Here is an 18,151-nt window from a genome sequence, read left to right on the forward strand (position 1 = left end):
TTAGCCTACAGATATGCAAGTGGATGAGCAAGAACAGAATGTGGAGATGGACATAGAGGAAATCAATGACCTGAGGAACAGTGTGTAAGCTGCAATGAAGACAATCTGGAAATCCATCGGTAAAAAAAATAAAATAAAAATTGTGTTGTTTACAAACACTTCGGGTAGAAAACCAGCAGAGTTTAGCTATATATCACATTTTTCACGTCAGAAAACCAGCAGAGTTTAGCTATATATCACATTTTTCACGTCACTATATCACCGTGTAGACTAACAAACTGGTAAAATGGAATTCTATTTCTGTTTACATTTTAGCTTTATAATCATGTAGACCAAGCTAGCTAATTGTAGCACTCTTGTAGTGCTGACAATGCTGTGCTGTTTTTCAGATTTGATTTTTATGGTTTTGAAGTTAATGTGACCTTAGTAAGCAAGGTCAAGACTGACTGACCTAACAGGAGAACAGAGTCTTTGCATAGTCTCCTAATCCTTCTCTCACTCCTCCCAGGAGACTACGTAGACTTCATCGTGTCCACCGTAGGCATGCTCACCGGGGTCAAGGTAGGCCTGCTCAACCAGCACGCGACATACATAGTTGCTAAGTCTGCAGCTTACGGTCTCAGCTAGTGTGGTGTATTGTAGTGTTTGATTTAATCCTCATTTATTGTCATTATAGATTATTGATGCTGGCTGTCCTGCCTGCAGGGGAAGAAGATGACCTCCGTCAGTGAACTGTTTTTCAGCCCAGGACAATTCTTTGGTAAGCAGATAGTGACGTCCCCATTGACACAGCAGCACAGAGAACCCCCAAGGGAGCTTTTTGTACATTTGATTCATTCAAGAGTTATGGCTAACATGGAACTTGTTTTCCTTTGCAGGTCCAGCCATGCTGCTGTTTTGCCATGCTGCACAGTGCATATGAGCGAGTGTCCCCACTTTTTAATATTTTAAATATTGTTTAGAAAATACTTTTCAGAGCTCCTTCAGTAAACTACAGATTGCAGTGGAGCTGAATGCCACTTGGGTATGGGGTTAATCCAATCCCTTACAATGTGTCGTATCTCACGTTAGCTTTGGTGAGTGACTGCTGTGGCTTGCTGTGTCCACTCCTTGTAAGTTTTGCACCCCTGGGTTCTGCCCTCCTAGTCTGCCCCTGACTCCTGGCCCTCACATCACCTGCTACAGTGTTTGCTCTTTTATTATTGCTCTGTTGCTATGTTATGCTTGCTATTATCTAACACCATTGTTTCATAATCCAATACCATGCAATTTTATTTATGTTGCACATTTTATGCACAAAGGCAGCACAATGTGCTTAATAGTCATAGTACAAAAACATTATAATATTATTTATATAGCACATTTCATACTAAAAAACTAACACCATGTGTTTTATAAGCGTTCAAACAAAATGTTTGAATTATGTTTTATTTGTAAGCATGTCTCTGTCTTCCATAGTTGTTGAACCTCATGAAACTAAAAGGTTGCATTGTCGAGCTTTATAAAAGCAGAGACTTGTTCGGGGCGTTGGTGGCTTAGTGGTAGAGCAGGCGCCCCATGTACAAGGCTGTTGCCCCAGTGGCCCGGGTTCAACTCCAGCCTGTGGCCCTTTGCTGCGTGTCACTCCCCCTCTCTCTCCCCTCTTCATGCTTGTCTGTCCTATACATTAAAGGCAAAAAAGCCCCAAAAAAATCTTGAAAAAAAAAAAAAAACAAGCAGAGACTTGTTCGGTTATTCTTAGACCAGTCAGTGTATTTTTGCCTGTGTAGTAGGCTTTCACTGTTATATACAGTTTCATTATAAGAGGTAAAACAGCAGCTGGCCCTGTGTAGATCCAGGACTTCAGCAATAGGTCTGTTCCCAGACTGCGGCAGAGAAGACTACAGCTTAACAGAGCTTCCGACTGTTGATGAAAATCTCCCCAAACCGCTTGTCAAAAAACAGGTGGAGGAAGCGGATAAAGCTCTCTCCCTTTAGTAAGTGACCATTGGATACATATGTACAAAAAAAAGGACCTCCACCTCTCTTCTCTCTCCTCTCTAAGAGGTATTTCACCAGGCATGGTGACTTTTTTTTTTTTTTTACGAAACCAGTTGAAATTATTTCATGGACTGTATCATTTTTTGTATTTTGTATTTTAATTTCTAAGCATTGCCTGTACCCTTGTGCTACATACACTTTGTTATTGATCGTTTGTCATGTAGGCAAGGTGGAAACTAACAGTAGAAATGAGCAGAACTTGAGCCCACCTTCACTTATTTTTGAAAACCATTCATCAAAAGTATTACAATGTCCAAAGGTGACCGTCAAGATTTTTATTATGACGACGTGATATTTGTATTATTCCAATTTCTATTCAAAATAAAAATGGACTTACTTGACCTGACATTTGGCCTTTTTTCATTTTATATACACCATAAGGGTATTCATGTGTTTATTATTTGAAAACGTGCGCAATTCTGATATGTGTGAAGTCCTAAGGCAAATGTCCTAAGTCCTTATGCAATGCTTAACATTTGTCAACACTGAATCATTGTTTCATCTTCAGTGAAAATCGAATGTGCACAAATGATCACACTGCCACCATTTTACAAAATATGTATATATATTTTAGTGTCAAATCATAACGAACAGTCAACAGCATCCTCACTTCGACGCAAACCTCTGCCTTGCCCTCTTCCTCCTCTCCTTCCACCTCCTCTGCCACCTTGACCTCTGCCTCTTCTCTGTCTCTGGAATACAAGTAGAATCTAATACAAATCCCAACAGCACAGCACAAAGCTATATAATAGTAGTTACAAATTGCCACATGGATTTATTACACTACCAACAGAGGTGTATCTATCAGGAAACAATCAGGTGGGTGTGGTGCTGTTATATAACCAGGCAAATTAGTGTGACTAGTGATATGTTGATATAGTGGGAACCAGTGTCTGCCTTACTCTTCCACCGGCACCAGCCCCCTGACCTCTCCTGCCTCTCCCTGGGAGACCTGGGCTGCCCTCACTGGAGCTGGATGGATTTCCTTTAGGCTGGACAATAAATAGTTAGCTAACATGAGCTTTCTTAGGCTAACTAAAACGTCTGAAAATGAATAAACGATCATAATTATAGAAATAACAGGTTCAATCACTGATGAAGAAAAAAAAAAAAAGGACATGAGCATTCGCCCAATGCCCACGACCTTTAACCCCCTGAGCATCATGGCATTAAAAACCAACATGAACGCGGGTGCCCAGAGGCTCAGAGGTAAGGAGGCCTATCCCATGTACAAAGGCAATGTCCTTGCTGCAGCGGCCACAGGTTTGAGTCTGGCCCTTTGCTGCATGTCATCCCCTCTGTCCCTCCCCCTTTCACACTTAATCTGTCCTGTCAAATAAAGTAAAAAAAAGGCCCAAAAAGTAATCCTTAAGAAAAAAACATAACTGTATAAAGGATATTACTCACTCTTACTACTGGAAAATCATTGTCGCGGCATCTTCAAATGCAACTTAAGACTATACCATTGTTGGGATTCACTGAACCACAGATGATTTGTCATTTGTTAAGATCTAAACTGGACATTTGATGGCTTTTCGTCTAGGTCTTGCCGTCTGAAATAGTGGCCAAGACCGCATGTACTTTGTTCATCGAACAAAGGACAGCCATTTGGCACTTATCTCCACAGGATGCCTCACTGTCACACCTACGTGAGAGTCCGGCCCATGGACACAGTTTTCAGACTTGATTGGGCACTGTCACAGTCACATGTGACTCTGTGATGTCATGCATGATGGCCTCCAAAGTAATGTTGAGCCACAGAAAAATCAAGCCAAGACGAGAGCCAGGAGAGCACAATTCCATGTGACTCTCAGTAAACGCTTCACAATAGTAAAACCTTAATGCATCCAAAATGTGAGCGAGTTGAGATATATGTTGTAGTCATATGATATAATTCTATAAAATACTGACATTACAAACAAGGACTACTCGGCTGTTTAACAGTCATCAGTTAGAGTCCTACAAATCAGAGCAGGTGAACACGGAATTGTTTCTACTGGCACTTCATTCATATTAATTCATATTAAAGTGATAGTCAGGTGGTGGGTTAGCCAGAGTTGCCCACGGGTTACATCTGTAACAGGAAACCGATGGAATAAGGAGCCGGCGATGTTTTTATTCCCACCACTGGGGAAATCACAAATTCACACCATTTTGGTATTCCTCTGTTTACCTACAGCAGCTGACGAGGGTGTGTCGTGAGCCTGAGCCGGTGCTCGCGCTGTAGTAGTAGGTATATAGGGCTCGTACATCTTTTTCCTCACTAATAATAGCCTACTGGTTCTCTGTTGGAAACAGCCGATGAAGTTTGCGTTAGCCGTTGCTATCCTGCGCACCTGCACGGCGTGGTGATGAACTGTCTAATTGATTTCTGTTGGCGTGCTGTCTTGCGGGCCTGCACGGCGGAGTGATACTGGCCAGAAAATAGTCCCAATTGATAGCAAGGTCTGACGTAATGCGGGGATGTTTTAAAATTATTGAAATAGTCTAACAAAACACATGCATACTTTTTTGTAGCTTAAAACCTTTTGGTTACGTGTCCCCCGTACATCTTCAGAACTACTTTTTCTCCGGTAAGCTACGGGCGATTTCTCAGAGCAGGAGGCTCGTTGAGAGTAGTGACACCGTCACATCAGAGCTACAGATGGTCAGCGTTTCACACAACTTCATGTCCAAAAACCTGAACTATCACTTTAATTATTCTCTTTTAGCCTCACAGTTCTAGCTTATTTATTATAGTTCTTATTTATTCGATCTGTTACTTTTATTATATTTATATGATGGTATGGGGCTATGTTAGTGCCCATGGCATCATGGGTAACTTGCAGATCTTACATACACATACACATCTTACATCTACATACAGGTTATGAGCAACATATGCTGCCATCCAGATCACGTCTTCAGGGATGTCCCTGCTTATTCCAACAAGACAGTGAGCCACATTCTGCATGTGTTACGACAGTGTAGCTTTGTCGTAAAATAGTGCAGGTACTCCCTCACTGTCACTCTCTCTCCTTTTCCGCTCCTCAATTAGTAGTCGATCTTCATCTGTGTACCTCACCTCAAATGAATATGTGCAGCGATTGAATTCAAGGGCCTCAGCCACATAGATGAAATCAGGTGAATAATCATCCATGACACTGAAAATCTTTTAGATAACACTAAACTACTAAACTACTTTGGTTACTGTACTCTCTCCAAATCTCACTCGATTTTCCACTGTTGTCTTTCTGCAACAAATGACATCTCCTGAGATTTCATAATGAGACATCCGCTTGACCAGACAGATAACAAACAGACCAGATTAAGTGAAAGGTAAAGAGACACTTCAGACACTCAGTACGTTCACATGCAGCTTGAGAAAATCAAATTATTGGCTTTGTCCGACTGAAACCGGACTTTTAAATGCATGTAAATAGTTTAGCCCGACTGAAATTGAACTATCCGTAGCTCAACTAACACACCCAGATAATTCGATCGAAAAACGAACTATTGCTGCATGTATCCACTTAGTCCGACTGGAGTTGGATTCGGCGTTCTGCGCATGCACCACTTTTTCTTTCATGGGCTTTCACCCGGAAGAAGAAGGAGATGACGTAGCAGCAGTTCAGTATATAGCAGTGCAGTAACTCCCGGAAAAACAAACATACAAACGCCATGGCGACCGAGAAGCAGAAGACGCACTTCTGGTTGGACGAGGAAACTACATTCACGCTCTGCCATCTTCATTCGTTGTTAGCTTCCTCTTCGGGTCAACCAGAACTAGTTCAATATGCACTATATTAAAAAGGACACAGCGCCGCCTATCGAGGCGGAGTCACACGTACTTGGTTATGGAGCTACATTTGTTTCTTTATTATTTAATCAAACAGAGTAGGTTTTGCAATCAAAAAAAAAGATTTGAGAGTAAAAGTATCAATATTGCAATCAAACAATGTTTTATTGCAAGTAAAAAATGATTGATTAAAAAATGCAAATCCAAAAGTTTTGTTTGCAAATCCTAAAGTTTTGTTTGCGAGTCTTTTTTTTTTCCGTTTGCAAGTCAAAAAGTTTTGTGAGTAAAAAGTTGAACCTGGTGGGCGGGGCTCAAACTGAAAGCTGTAAGACACGTCTCTATTGGCCAGTCTCAATCGGAATGACAGCTTGCAAAGCATTTTTTTTTTCTTCTTCTCTTGGTTGGCAGCAATTTAAAGGTGCATACCGCCACCTACTGTACAAGAGTGTGCAACATCATGTCATTTAGCCTGTTTCTTAAATTCTACTCTTCAGCCTAGTACGCTTGCAAAGCAATATGGGAGTTCTGTAGTTCACGGGGAATTCAGTGCGGGAGCTGTGGCAAAAATCAATTCTGAAACCGAAGTTCTTCAGGCTCCGGTTTGCAAAAAAAATTCGGCCACACGAGTGGTGTGATAAAAAAATATGATATCCACACGAAACCGCAAAACCCGCTATCAAGTGATGTAATACACATGCCAAAACAGTAGGTGGCGATGTAACTTCTAACGGAAAGGCCATTTTAACCAATCAGAAGTCAGAGTCAATACCGGAATAGGGAAGTGCGGAAAATAAAAACAACCCGATTCACATAAATAGCGCATGTGCTTCGTGATATTGTTTGAGGGAACTGCAACGTAAGGTAACTGCATACGAGTGGATGCAACCGTCACTAATGCTGTTATTACTTTAATTTTGACAATCTAACCTGTGACAACACATTAGCTAAGGTTGTAAGGAATGTAACTGTTGGTAGCTGTTGTTGATTTTGTTTAAATATGTTGAATTATAATTTTATGGGTTATTGTTTGTCAGACGATTGAGCTAAGCTAACTAACGCTAACATCAGCTGTCACTTGTTGCCATAGCAACGGTAAACATTCACATACGGGCTAAGTGCAGAGGGCAGAATCAAGCTTCACTGTAAATATAGTTAAGATACATTGTATTTAACACAGGATGTTGGATTTTAGCAGTAAGTAAACTTTTAGAAAAGAGCTATTTACCGTCACTCTGACGTCAAACAGTGGAGACAGGTAATAAAATACTGTGGTTATCCTATCTACACGCAACTATGGTTTTCAAAGAAACGCGGTTTTGGGGGCCCAAAAGTGCAGTTGCATGTGGCCAAACAGCCAAATCGCATAGAATAATACACGGTTTCAGAAGTACACGGGTCCGTGTGGACTAGGCCTAATAATAGCAATAATGTTTTATTTGAACTGGTGCATTTTGTTTAGCCAGGGCAGAACTATTCGATGGCGTAATGGTCAGTACCGTCGATGCCCCGGGATGTAGCAGTAATGCCGACTGTCGAGCATTTCCAGTGGAGGAAAGGGAATCATGGGTGTAGCCCGCTCTGTATGTACCCACGTCAAACACACCAACAGAAACTCTTCTCTCATCCATCAGCAGCATTAAGTGCAGTTGAACTTGCAAGCAAAACTTTAACTTGCAAGCAAAGAGGACTGATCTGCAAGCAAAAGTTTTTAACTCGCAAGCAAAGGGGACTGATCTGCAAGCAAAACTTTTTAACTTGCAAGCAAAGAGGACTGATTTATAAGCAAAATGATCACATGTTTTTACTTACAAACTTGATTATTGATTGCAGTTCAAGAAATATGCTCTTAAAACAGTTTTATATGATTGCAACAAAAAGACACAAAAATACCTCCATACTTGGTCAGAAATTCGATTTTCTCTTCTGCATGTATACACAGACAAGACGAGAAGTCCGAGCTATGAGCTTAGCTTGACTACTGTGTGCATGTAAACGTACTGAGTGACAATAACAATCTCAGCCTGTCTGTGTCAAAAATAACTAATTTTAATGGAGATACAGTGACAGTGTTCAGTTGCCCCATATGCTAACACTGCTGCGCATTCATAGGCGGAAATCCCGGGGGGGACGGGGAATTCCCCTCCCCAATATATAATTTGAGGAAACTATACAATTTAAACTATATAATAATAAAAAATGAAAGCACCTGTGCCAATGATATACGCAACACAATAGGCCCGTTTCCACTGAATAAGTTCCTGGTACTATTTGAGGGGCAGGAACTACTACAGGAACGTCCTCTCGCTCGGCCCTCTCAACCGCCGTGTCTCCACTGAGAGAGCAGAGTACGTGGAAGGTTCCTGTAAAGTTACGGGCTCTGGATGTGACGTAATCGTTGCGCAACCATTTTGACCGGGGCGACGTAGGGACGCCATTAGCCGATAGCGGTGTCTGTAATAACTCACTAAATGGTCCGTGAAAAAAATATTTTTTCCAGCGGATGTCTTAGTTACAACATGATTGAGCTAACTGGAGTAGTTTCATGTCGTATCCGACAACGGGAGGCTTTTAACAGATGACGTCCTGATGTTAGCTTTGCTGCTGCTTTTAGCTGTCCCTGTCAGCTGATGCTTTCTAGACATCGTGATTTCCCAAAACTGAATAAATACCACACATATCAACAAAAAAATGCGTTGCTAGCTCAATCATGTTGTAACTAAGATATCCGCCGGAAAAAATATTTTTTTCACGGGCCATTTAGTGAGTTTTTTTTTACATGGTGGCAGAAGCTATATGAACGAGCTAACCCTCTTCTGCTGAGTTTTAAAAATGCCAGCTATTTTGTTGCTTTCTGTTGTCGTCACATCCCTCCTTGAGTATATCCAATCAGCACTAAGTAATCCCCAAGCCCCAGCCAGGAGTCTTTCGGGGCCGTTCTGAGTACCTACCCCGAGGCAGGGACTTGTTTAGCCCCTGTAAAAGTTCTGGAACTCTGTCCTTTGGGGGTGGTTCCTGTGGTGGAGACACGCAGCAACGGCCTCGGCCCCCGTAAAATTACCCCGAAGTTCCTGCGGTGGAAATGGGACTAATATATTTATAACTTTAAAAAGATTGCATCCTCTGCCCTCATCTGCCTCACAATGGTTTGGTCCATGTCTGTATACACTGACACACAGCAGCTCATGGCAGGACTGACTGTGGATCAGTGGAAGTGTGTCAGGGTAGCGGAAATAAGCTCCATTAAGTGACTACTTTGCAAAAGTTAACTTTAAACAAGAAACATGTCGGACACCTTTATTTACTTCTACTTTTCAACAGAATAAAACACGTTGGCAGTAACCAGACATCGTTTTGTTCACTTCATTACCTTGCGGTTGAATCTTCTGTGTGAATGCAGCAGTCATACAAACAGCCCGGACGCCAAAGAAACATTCAAACTCGAAGAATTTTGTTGGTTTTGGATTGTTTTACAGAAGTGTGTTTAGGAAAAGAATACTTCATTCTCATAACATTTTTTTTAATCTTTTGTAATTGGTAACTGTAATATTTCTATATTTAAAATCAATCTTTGTTGGTCCCCCCCAGAAATTGCTCTTGAGAAATATCTCTGTTTATTGTCACCCCCAACAATGAAATTGAATTTTCGCCCTTGTGCCCATTGTGCGGCTGCTGGCTGCTGCCCTCTTGCTCTACAATGGACCACTTTTAAAAATTGTTGTTCACATCAGTCTCTTAGACACATACACATGAGAAAGGGGTCCAGGTTAAACAGTTATCCTTTAAAAAAAACAAAAGTAAAAATACTTATTATGCAGCATGGCCCATTTTCATTATAATATATATTATATTGTTGTATTATATTTATTGAAACATTAATGTGTTCATCACACAATGTTGCAGCTGGTAAAGGAGGAGCTCATTTTTATGACTTTATATACTGTTGGGGAGTTCAGTCTTTAATAATACATCATCATTTATTATTTGCTCATACGTTGTATAATATTCTGAATCTTCAAAGTAACTAAAGTCGTCAAAAAATCAAGTGCAGTAAAAAGTTCAATATTTCCCTCTGAAATGAGTTGAGTAGAAGTATTAACCAGCATAAAATGGATATACTCAAGTACAAGTACCTCAAAATTTGACTTAAGTACAGTACTTGAGTTCCACTAGTGTACATTATTTACTATTATAATAATTTTCCAGCTCTAGTCAATAAATGTTTAATGATAACACTTAATGAAGTATTCTGTTTCTACTCAGTGCTAATACTAATTGTTAATAGCTACTAATATTTTAAAAAACACAATCTTACTACAGTATATCATGACAAAAACTGTCTGTGGGTGTGTCTGTTTGTCTGTTCCACATTTTTCTCCTCACTGACTTGGTCAATCCATGTGAAATTTGGCACAGTGGTAGAGGGTCATGGGAGGATGCGAATGAAGCAATATTACATCAATTGGCCAAAGGGGGGCGCTATAGCAACCGACTGAAATTGCAAACTTTGAATGGGCATATCTCATGCCCTGTATGTCACACAGAGATGCCTTTCCTCATGAGGAACAAATTTGCCTCAAGAACCCATAACTTCCGGTTATATAGATTTTCAGCCATTTTTAATTTTTTGAAAAACACTTAAAATTGATCTCTTCCTAGGAAGTTTGACCGATCTGCATGAAACTCGGTGAACATAATCTAGGGACCAATATCTAAAGTTCCCTCTTGGCAAAAGTTGGAAAACTTACTAAAACTGAGCTTCTATAAGGCAATGAATATTGCGGAGGGCGTGGCTCATCACATAAAGGTGTATAACATCTCAAGGGTTTCACCGATCACCACGTAACTTTGTAGGCATATGACCACACACAATCTGAGAGGACCCCTCCATTATTGACCCAATCAAACAAAAAGCGGCGCTAGAGAGCTAATTTCTTATCTAGGCCTAACCGCCATATCAATTTTACTAAACTTGGTAGATATGTATAACAGGACGCCTCAAGTCATTTTAAGTCTAATTGGCACTGGGTGGTGCTATAACAACAGAAAAATGCTTAAAAATGGCTAAATTGCAACCGATCGCTGTGGCCGAATGTTTTTTTTTTTTTTTTTTAATTTTGGTATGACTAAGTCATGGTATGGTATGCTGTACATAATCACGGAAACTGTCAGTGTGTCATTCTGTTAGTCAGTCATTCTGTCTGTCCCATGTTTTTCTACTCACTGACGTGGTCAATCTATGTGAAACGGCACATAGGCAGTGAGGATTGGCATAGGTAGAAAGCACAAAGCTACCACGGGGATGGACTAGTTCACAATTAATCTGGAAATTACACGACACCCACCGGCGTATGAATGGTTATCGATCGATCGACCTGTCCTGGGTGTACAGCTGGGATTGGCTCCAGCCCCTCTGCGACCCCCAACAGGGTAAGTGGTTATGAAAATGAATGAATGAATAAATGACACTTTTTGTAGTACACATTCAAATTTTTCAATTATTAGGATGTGTACTTAAACTTAACTTGTAAATAAGGTGCATAAAAAGCATAAAAATAGAGTCTCCCAATCAAAATCAAAAATTCCTCGGGGTAGGATCTCCCAGACCCCCTAGAGAGGTCTGAGCTAAGCCACAAATGTCTTCAAAACCTAGACGCACCTCTTCAGCTTTAGATAGAAACATAAAACAGTTAAAGTTCCACTAACAGCAGTCATTAGATCTACAGTATATAGTGAAGACAGTGTAGCGAGAGAGGTTATTCTGGATAATCCACATACCATCTTTCAAAAAGGGATAATTTCTTTAATAGAAAATAGTTCCACTTAAAACTGTCAAAGGCAAGGTCGTCAGGTTAGAATAACAACAACAGTCTTTCTAGAAGCCAAACTATTCGCATAGCTTCCACTTGAGGTAAGGTGTTTAAACATTAGGGACATGCCAAGATTGTGCGCAAATAGCAACTGCTGAAATCTTATCTGGGTAAGAATACAGAGTACAGTCACAAAATGTCAGCATTTTCATGTCAGAATATATGCCAAGATAAACCTCCAAACATTTTTGCCAAAAAAGCTTCTTCTCCCAACCACTGTTTCCTACCAGACACTTTGGACATTCTATGACATTGAGATACTATTGCTAAGTCAGGGACACTGCTTCTGAAGATGGAAGGTGTGTTGTTTTTTCAGTGCTGACCTGTGGGTGCTGAGATGGTGGTGGGTGCACTGGTCCTGCGGCCCCTCTCTGCGATAACACTGATGGTGTACAGCATGCCTGGTGTAAGGCTCCTGAGGATGTGAGACTCAGAGCTGCCTGGGACCACTTCCTCAGCCCTGCGACCATCGACAGACACATAAACCAGTCTGAAGGAGTCCAGTTTTGCCAGGGGGCGTTTCCACTCCAGCATCATGGTGGTCTCAGTCACCTCTGCAACAGTCAGGTCCTTGGGAGGATCCAGGGCTAATTAGGGAGCATGAGAAGAGATTTTAAATGGGGGTTTAAGATTGGATCACAAAGTGGGGTAAAGCACGCACATCCAAGATATTACAGGTGCAGGACCACCAAGCAAACAGACTTGGTTTAAGATTTGATACCACAGAATAACTTGTCCAAAGACAAAACTTGAAGCCATTATCTGAAACAGATTCATACAAGTCTCTCTTTCGCTACACCTCAGTGCCAATTCACACTGACACAATAATTTTTCAAGCAGTAACCATCTTGTGAGATGGTTGCCTCTCCTCTGGCACACATACAAAGGTTATTTCAAGTGTTGCTGATACGGAGCTAGAACAGTCTCAAAATGAATAAATGCACACAGAAATTGATAAATGCACAAAAAACGATTCACAAATGTATATATACATATATATATATATATATATATATATATGTATGACTCAAAACACAAACACATTTTCAATGCACACAAAAATATGTTTCATTCCATATGTAAGTAAATGAAAATCCACATATAAAAACTAAGATTTACAAACATTTTGTGATGCACACACAAATATATCTTGTCTTAAATATGTGCAATTGAAATTCACAAATGTACGCATGTAAGAGTATTCGCAGTTTTCATCAAATACATATTTGGAGGTTATTACATTGATATATGAACTGTTGAACCTGCATTTACAAAGTCCTTTTAATTTGTAAACTTTCCTGCATTTGTGTGTGCGAGTTCTGAGAGTCCCCTGACGTGGTCCGATTCACAAATGCATTTTTTCTAAGAGGGGATTGTCTGCAGCCAATCAGATGTCTCACTCCTTTACAGCCAATCACATGAGTGTCTCCCCACGAGGGGTGTTATATGACATTATTAAAGTGTGCGCAGGCGTGTCCATTGCGGAACGGCAGCGCTGGTTATCCGCTGCGTGCTCCGCCGTCCGTCAACACCCACCGGCTGCGTTTGCTGTGCGGAGCGGTGCAGCTCTGCCGGACAGTGGGAGTCATGAGGACCCACGAGATCTCGCAAATTCACGCATAATCGCGCAATATAACAAGATGTAGTTTCTATAAACAGAACCACAAAACCAGAGGAGTAGTAGGAAGACATCTCGGTGCACCTCCATGATTAACATCTCCTCGTCCATGGTGTCAACAGGGTGAAATGATGTCTGAAAACCTCTGACCTGTTGACTTCAGGCCTGCCTCCGCCCATTATGACGTTTTCAAGGTGTAGTGCAGGGAAATATGATCAGCCATGAACACTGTGTATTTTATTTTGAAAATTAACCGGATGTTTAATTTTGTTTCTGTGCACGACTTCCTGCCCCGCACGATCTGCTCTGTGCTGAATTGCTGTAGCCTGAGTGTCAGACTGAAGCTCCCAGAACCTTCAGTCTAACATCACCTCCATTGAAGGCGATTTACAAGGGGGAGGGAATTTAATTTTTCCCTAACCAATCAGTAGAGATCAACGACTCACCCAGAATCTGACGTCATTAGTATCCATGCCTCGGAGGTGCCGAAAACAAGCGAGCATTGCCCGTTTAAAATGTCTTCGTCGTCGTGCACACCCAGCTGCATTTCTGTTAAATCCAGTTTAGCAGCTTCCTTAATTTGGTCCTCCATTAACGCGAGTAGTGGCGAAATACCTCGATAGCATCGTTAATGTGGTCTGTAGGATCTGTAGCGGTTGCCATTGTTGCTATCCTCACCAGTTACTCACCGGTGCACAGCTTGACATCAGCGTGGCGCTGATTGGCTAATCGCTAGACCCGCTCCCTCCCCCGGCGTTCATTGGTCCTTCCATCATTTGGACGAGATAAATCATAAATTTATTGCAGTATGCCAGACCAGAGATGCAAGCCTACTCAGTTGAGTGGGCGGGGTCTATGGTCTGGAACCAGGCTAGAATTGCTGCATTGTGCTCCGGCATCCAGCAAAAATAGAAGTCCTGCGTATCTGTTGCGCAGGGCTCCGGAGGGCCGCAGCTGTGATGGAGCCGGAACGCGGCACAGCCGCAGCCGGTGGAAGCACACACATTGACTAGAATTGAAACGGATCGGCTTTTGTTGCCGTTTCGGAGCGCAGACGCAACCAACACGCATCTGATGGAATTTGGGGGTTAGGTGAAGCTGCAGTACTGGAGGCTGCATTTTCAGGACTGTTTAATTTTCCAAGCGGAGGCTTAGTAACAGAGTAATGTAACGCGTTATGATTTCAAAAATAGGAGTAATTAATTAGTAATAGTAATTAGATTATAGTTACAAGCCCAGGTTACGTTACCATTGTCGGTCCTCTCCGCTCCTCTTACCCACACTTAAACGGGTCCATGTCATTGGTCCGACAGCCCATTGGTCCGACATCCCATTAGTCTGACTGTCCGCGGTGCTGAATGGCTCCCGGCAGGCGTATTTCTACCTTGATGGTGCACCGCGACCGGCTCTGGGTCAGCTGGGAAAGGCTTGAGGCAAAGCAGGCTCACAGCTTATGTGTTTGTCACTTTCTTTTTCATTTTAACCCACACGTGGTTTTTGTGCCTAAACCTAACCAGACCTTAACCACAGGGCATCATGATGATTTCGGAACGGACTTCGGAACAATGGGTTTAATATGGTCGGAACAATGGGATGTCGGACCAATGGGCTGTTGGACCAATGGGCAGTTCCCCAACACCCATTCTGGGCCCGCCCCACTTGAACTCCGCGGTCCTCTCTGCTCCTCTCACCCACACTTGAGCATCCGTCCGGGGATACCCAGTGTCGGATACCCAGTATATATATATATATATATATATATATATATATATATATATAAAAATCCCCAAATACATTTGCGAATCCTTATTTGTGCATTTATTAATTTCTGTGTGCATTTATTCATTTTGAGACTGTTCTGGCTCCATACACTGACAGCACTGAAATTGATTTTGTATACTTAGTAAATTTGAATATATTTGCTGCTGCAACAAAAGGAAGTGAGATCTCTGTTCCATTATATGGGTAAAAAGATATTAAAGATAGCAGACTACAAGGCTTCAGAGAAAAACCCAGAGTAGCATGGTGGTGGGGGTGCTGGAAGACTCCAAGGGAACCATCTTCTCATACATGGATTACTCATCTAGGCATGATTGCTTTGTTTGAATAATATATTTAGGCTAGATTTGGAAATTATGTGTTCAGATGAGTCTTATGCAGAACATTGGTGCTGTAATTTGATGTGCTACTGTGACTGTACTTTAAGACAGAGCACAAACTGGCATGATTAACGTCAACAGAAAGACGGCATTAGCAGCAAAGTCACCAAGGGCAACACAAATTGATGCAAAGACACATCTACACCAACTCAACTCATCTTTATTTATATAGCAACATACAATAGTCTGTTCTTTGTCTCATCAGATATAAATCAGCTTCTTATCTGGAGATCACTGAATTTAAGAAGTATGAGAAAATTATCAAAATCTCATACTGATGTTGTATTAAGCTCAGTTATGTCTGGGAGAAATAGGGTGGACAAAGAAGAGATCTTATTTAGAATTTTCCTTTCCTCTGGAAAAGTGCTCCACATACAAAATTGAAACAACACAGACAAAAAAAAAAAATTAAGAATAACACAAGCAACTCTAAAGACTAGAAAAAATATAACAATAAAAAACAAAATATTAAATCAGTAAATCAAATTCTATAGAATAAAATAAAATAATATAAAAAATAATATAAACACCAGTGATAAAGTAAAAACCAAAATGGCCAGAGGCCATAATATTACTTCAAACTCAAAGCCACAATAAAAGATAGGTCTTTAATTTGCTTTTATAAATACAGAGAGACTTTACTATTCTAATACCCAGAGGCAGTGAGTTCCACATTTAATGGGGCAGAAAAACAGTAGGCACTCTCACCAGTACTTTTATAGAACACCTGAGGAACATTTAAAAGCAAAGCAGTGGAGGACATTAGTAATCTTAGCTTGAGCAAAAAATGTGTGTGAATCCCGGTCTTTCTGGGTCGACTTAATAAACTTACAGAGATGAAAGGAAAATGAGAGAGGAAAGGAACAGAAAGAGTTTGTTTTGAGTTGAAAAAAGTACAAAGGTTTGTACATCCAAAATGATCAGGCATGAAAATGGGTCAGGGGTGAAAAAGGTGAGAAGGATACGAGACCCGGCAACTGCTAGGGGGTCCCGGGGTTATGCTCCTCGATTATTTTTTTGGTGGAAAAATGAGCTTTCAAATGCTCATATCTGATTTCTTTTAGATTTACTCCAGTGGTGGTCACATGCAGAATTACAAGATTGCACAAAAACAAAAGTATGAATGTATAATTAAGTGCAAATAAAGTATCTTTACATGTTCACGTATGCTGTATAAGAGACGAGACCAGGGGCGGACTGGGACACAAATTCAGCCCGGGACATTCAGGCGCACCGGCCCACACATCGGCCCACGCACCGGCCCACACGTTTCTACCTATAATCCTCTATATGCTTGTACACACTACACAAATGCTGTCCTCAGAATCAACTGCATAAGAAAATCAGCAGTTATTGTTTAATTCCAGACTATAAAATAAATGCAATAATGAATTGGCCACAAATGACTATGTGCTTATTTGTGTTGTCACGGTACCAAAATTGGGACCCGTGGTACGATACCAGTGAAAGTATCACGGTTCTGAGTAGTATCACGATACCACAGCAAAAATGAGGCAGATGTGCGTTTTGTCATTTCTAAAAGGATAAATTACTTTTCTATAATACATCAATGATATTTCAATGGAATACATGACTTATTGATTCATACTTCAAAAACAGCATCAACTAGAGCACTTGGAGAGCGCAGACCTCCGCCAAGCAGCTCAGATTTCCTGCCATTTTATTATTTTATCCACTTCGCTTCAACCGATCACCAACATTTTATCATCTGTTCCTTGTGCCATTTCCTGAAAATTTCATCAAAATCCGTTCAGAACATTTTGAGTTATTTTGCAGACAGAACAGAACAGAAAAACGCCAGCAAAAACATAACCTCCTTGGCTGAGGTAATAAGTGATTAACATAGGGGGGGATCAAAATAAAATAAATAAATAAAATAAAAATCAACCAGCCACCCTCCTCCTCTGATAAGTTAAGAACAGTCCCTTAAGTGTGGTGAGGTTTGTGGACCATTACCTGCCACAAAGAGAGAAATGTGAACGGCTCGTTTCTCCTCTGACACGTCACATACGTGTGTGCCGCCACGGCTCAGCTGTTCAGGTACCTCTGGCCAGCCATGACACCAACGAAGAGGAAATTATTGGACCTGGAGCCGGGCTTCTCGGTCGCCGGTAAGCTGTAATCTTCCGGGTGGCCACAGTGCTCCGCCGTATTCCTGTCTGTGACCCCAGTTCAACCCACAACCGGCAGGATTCGCCTTTCGTTTCTGCTGCTGGTTGAAATCTGTACTCGCACAGCATGCTCCTGAATGATTTCTTTTGCTCGCACAAAACTATTTTTAGTCGCAAATGCGAGTAAAATGCTAGCACTGTAGAGCTCTGTGGAAAACAAATCACTGTAGCATATATAAACAAATCTAGCCTGCAAGTAAAAAGAAATAAATAATAACGTTCACTGCTTAAAGCTATAGTGCGTAACTTCTACAGGTCCGTAAATGTCCGTTTCACCCAAGCCACTACTAAAGGAGATGACACAATGCTGATTAAGCCGATCGGCTCCTCTAACATCTCACAATAATTTCAATATATATCATTTTTAGTATGCGTGTAGACCGGCGACATTCCCGCGCTGGCACACAGGAAATGCTTCCTCACAACAAGAAGGGAGGGGGAGGACGAGCGGAGAGTGTCACAGCAAGAGGTAGAGCGCAGGTAGAAGGTGAAAGCAA

General features: G+C 41.3%; 1 protein-coding gene across 4 annotated transcripts in view; it reads right to left on the reverse strand.

Moving 5' to 3' along the window:
• tncb (tenascin Cb) overlaps nt 1-18,151 on the reverse strand; it is a 366,665-nt gene that overhangs the window by 98,403 nt on the left and 250,111 nt on the right. For all 4 annotated transcript variants that reach the window (XM_050050298.1, XM_050050299.1, XM_050050301.1 and 1 more), the window contains one exon: nt 12,009-12,272. In XM_050050298.1, coding sequence (XP_049906255.1) covers nt 12,009-12,272 — 264 coding nt within the window. The remainder of the gene's footprint in view (nt 1-12,008; nt 12,273-18,151) is intronic.

This window comes from Epinephelus moara, chromosome 8, assembly GCF_006386435.1.
Source record: "Epinephelus moara isolate mb chromosome 8, YSFRI_EMoa_1.0, whole genome shotgun sequence".
Lineage (NCBI taxonomy): Eukaryota > Metazoa > Chordata > Actinopteri > Perciformes > Serranidae > Epinephelus > Epinephelus moara.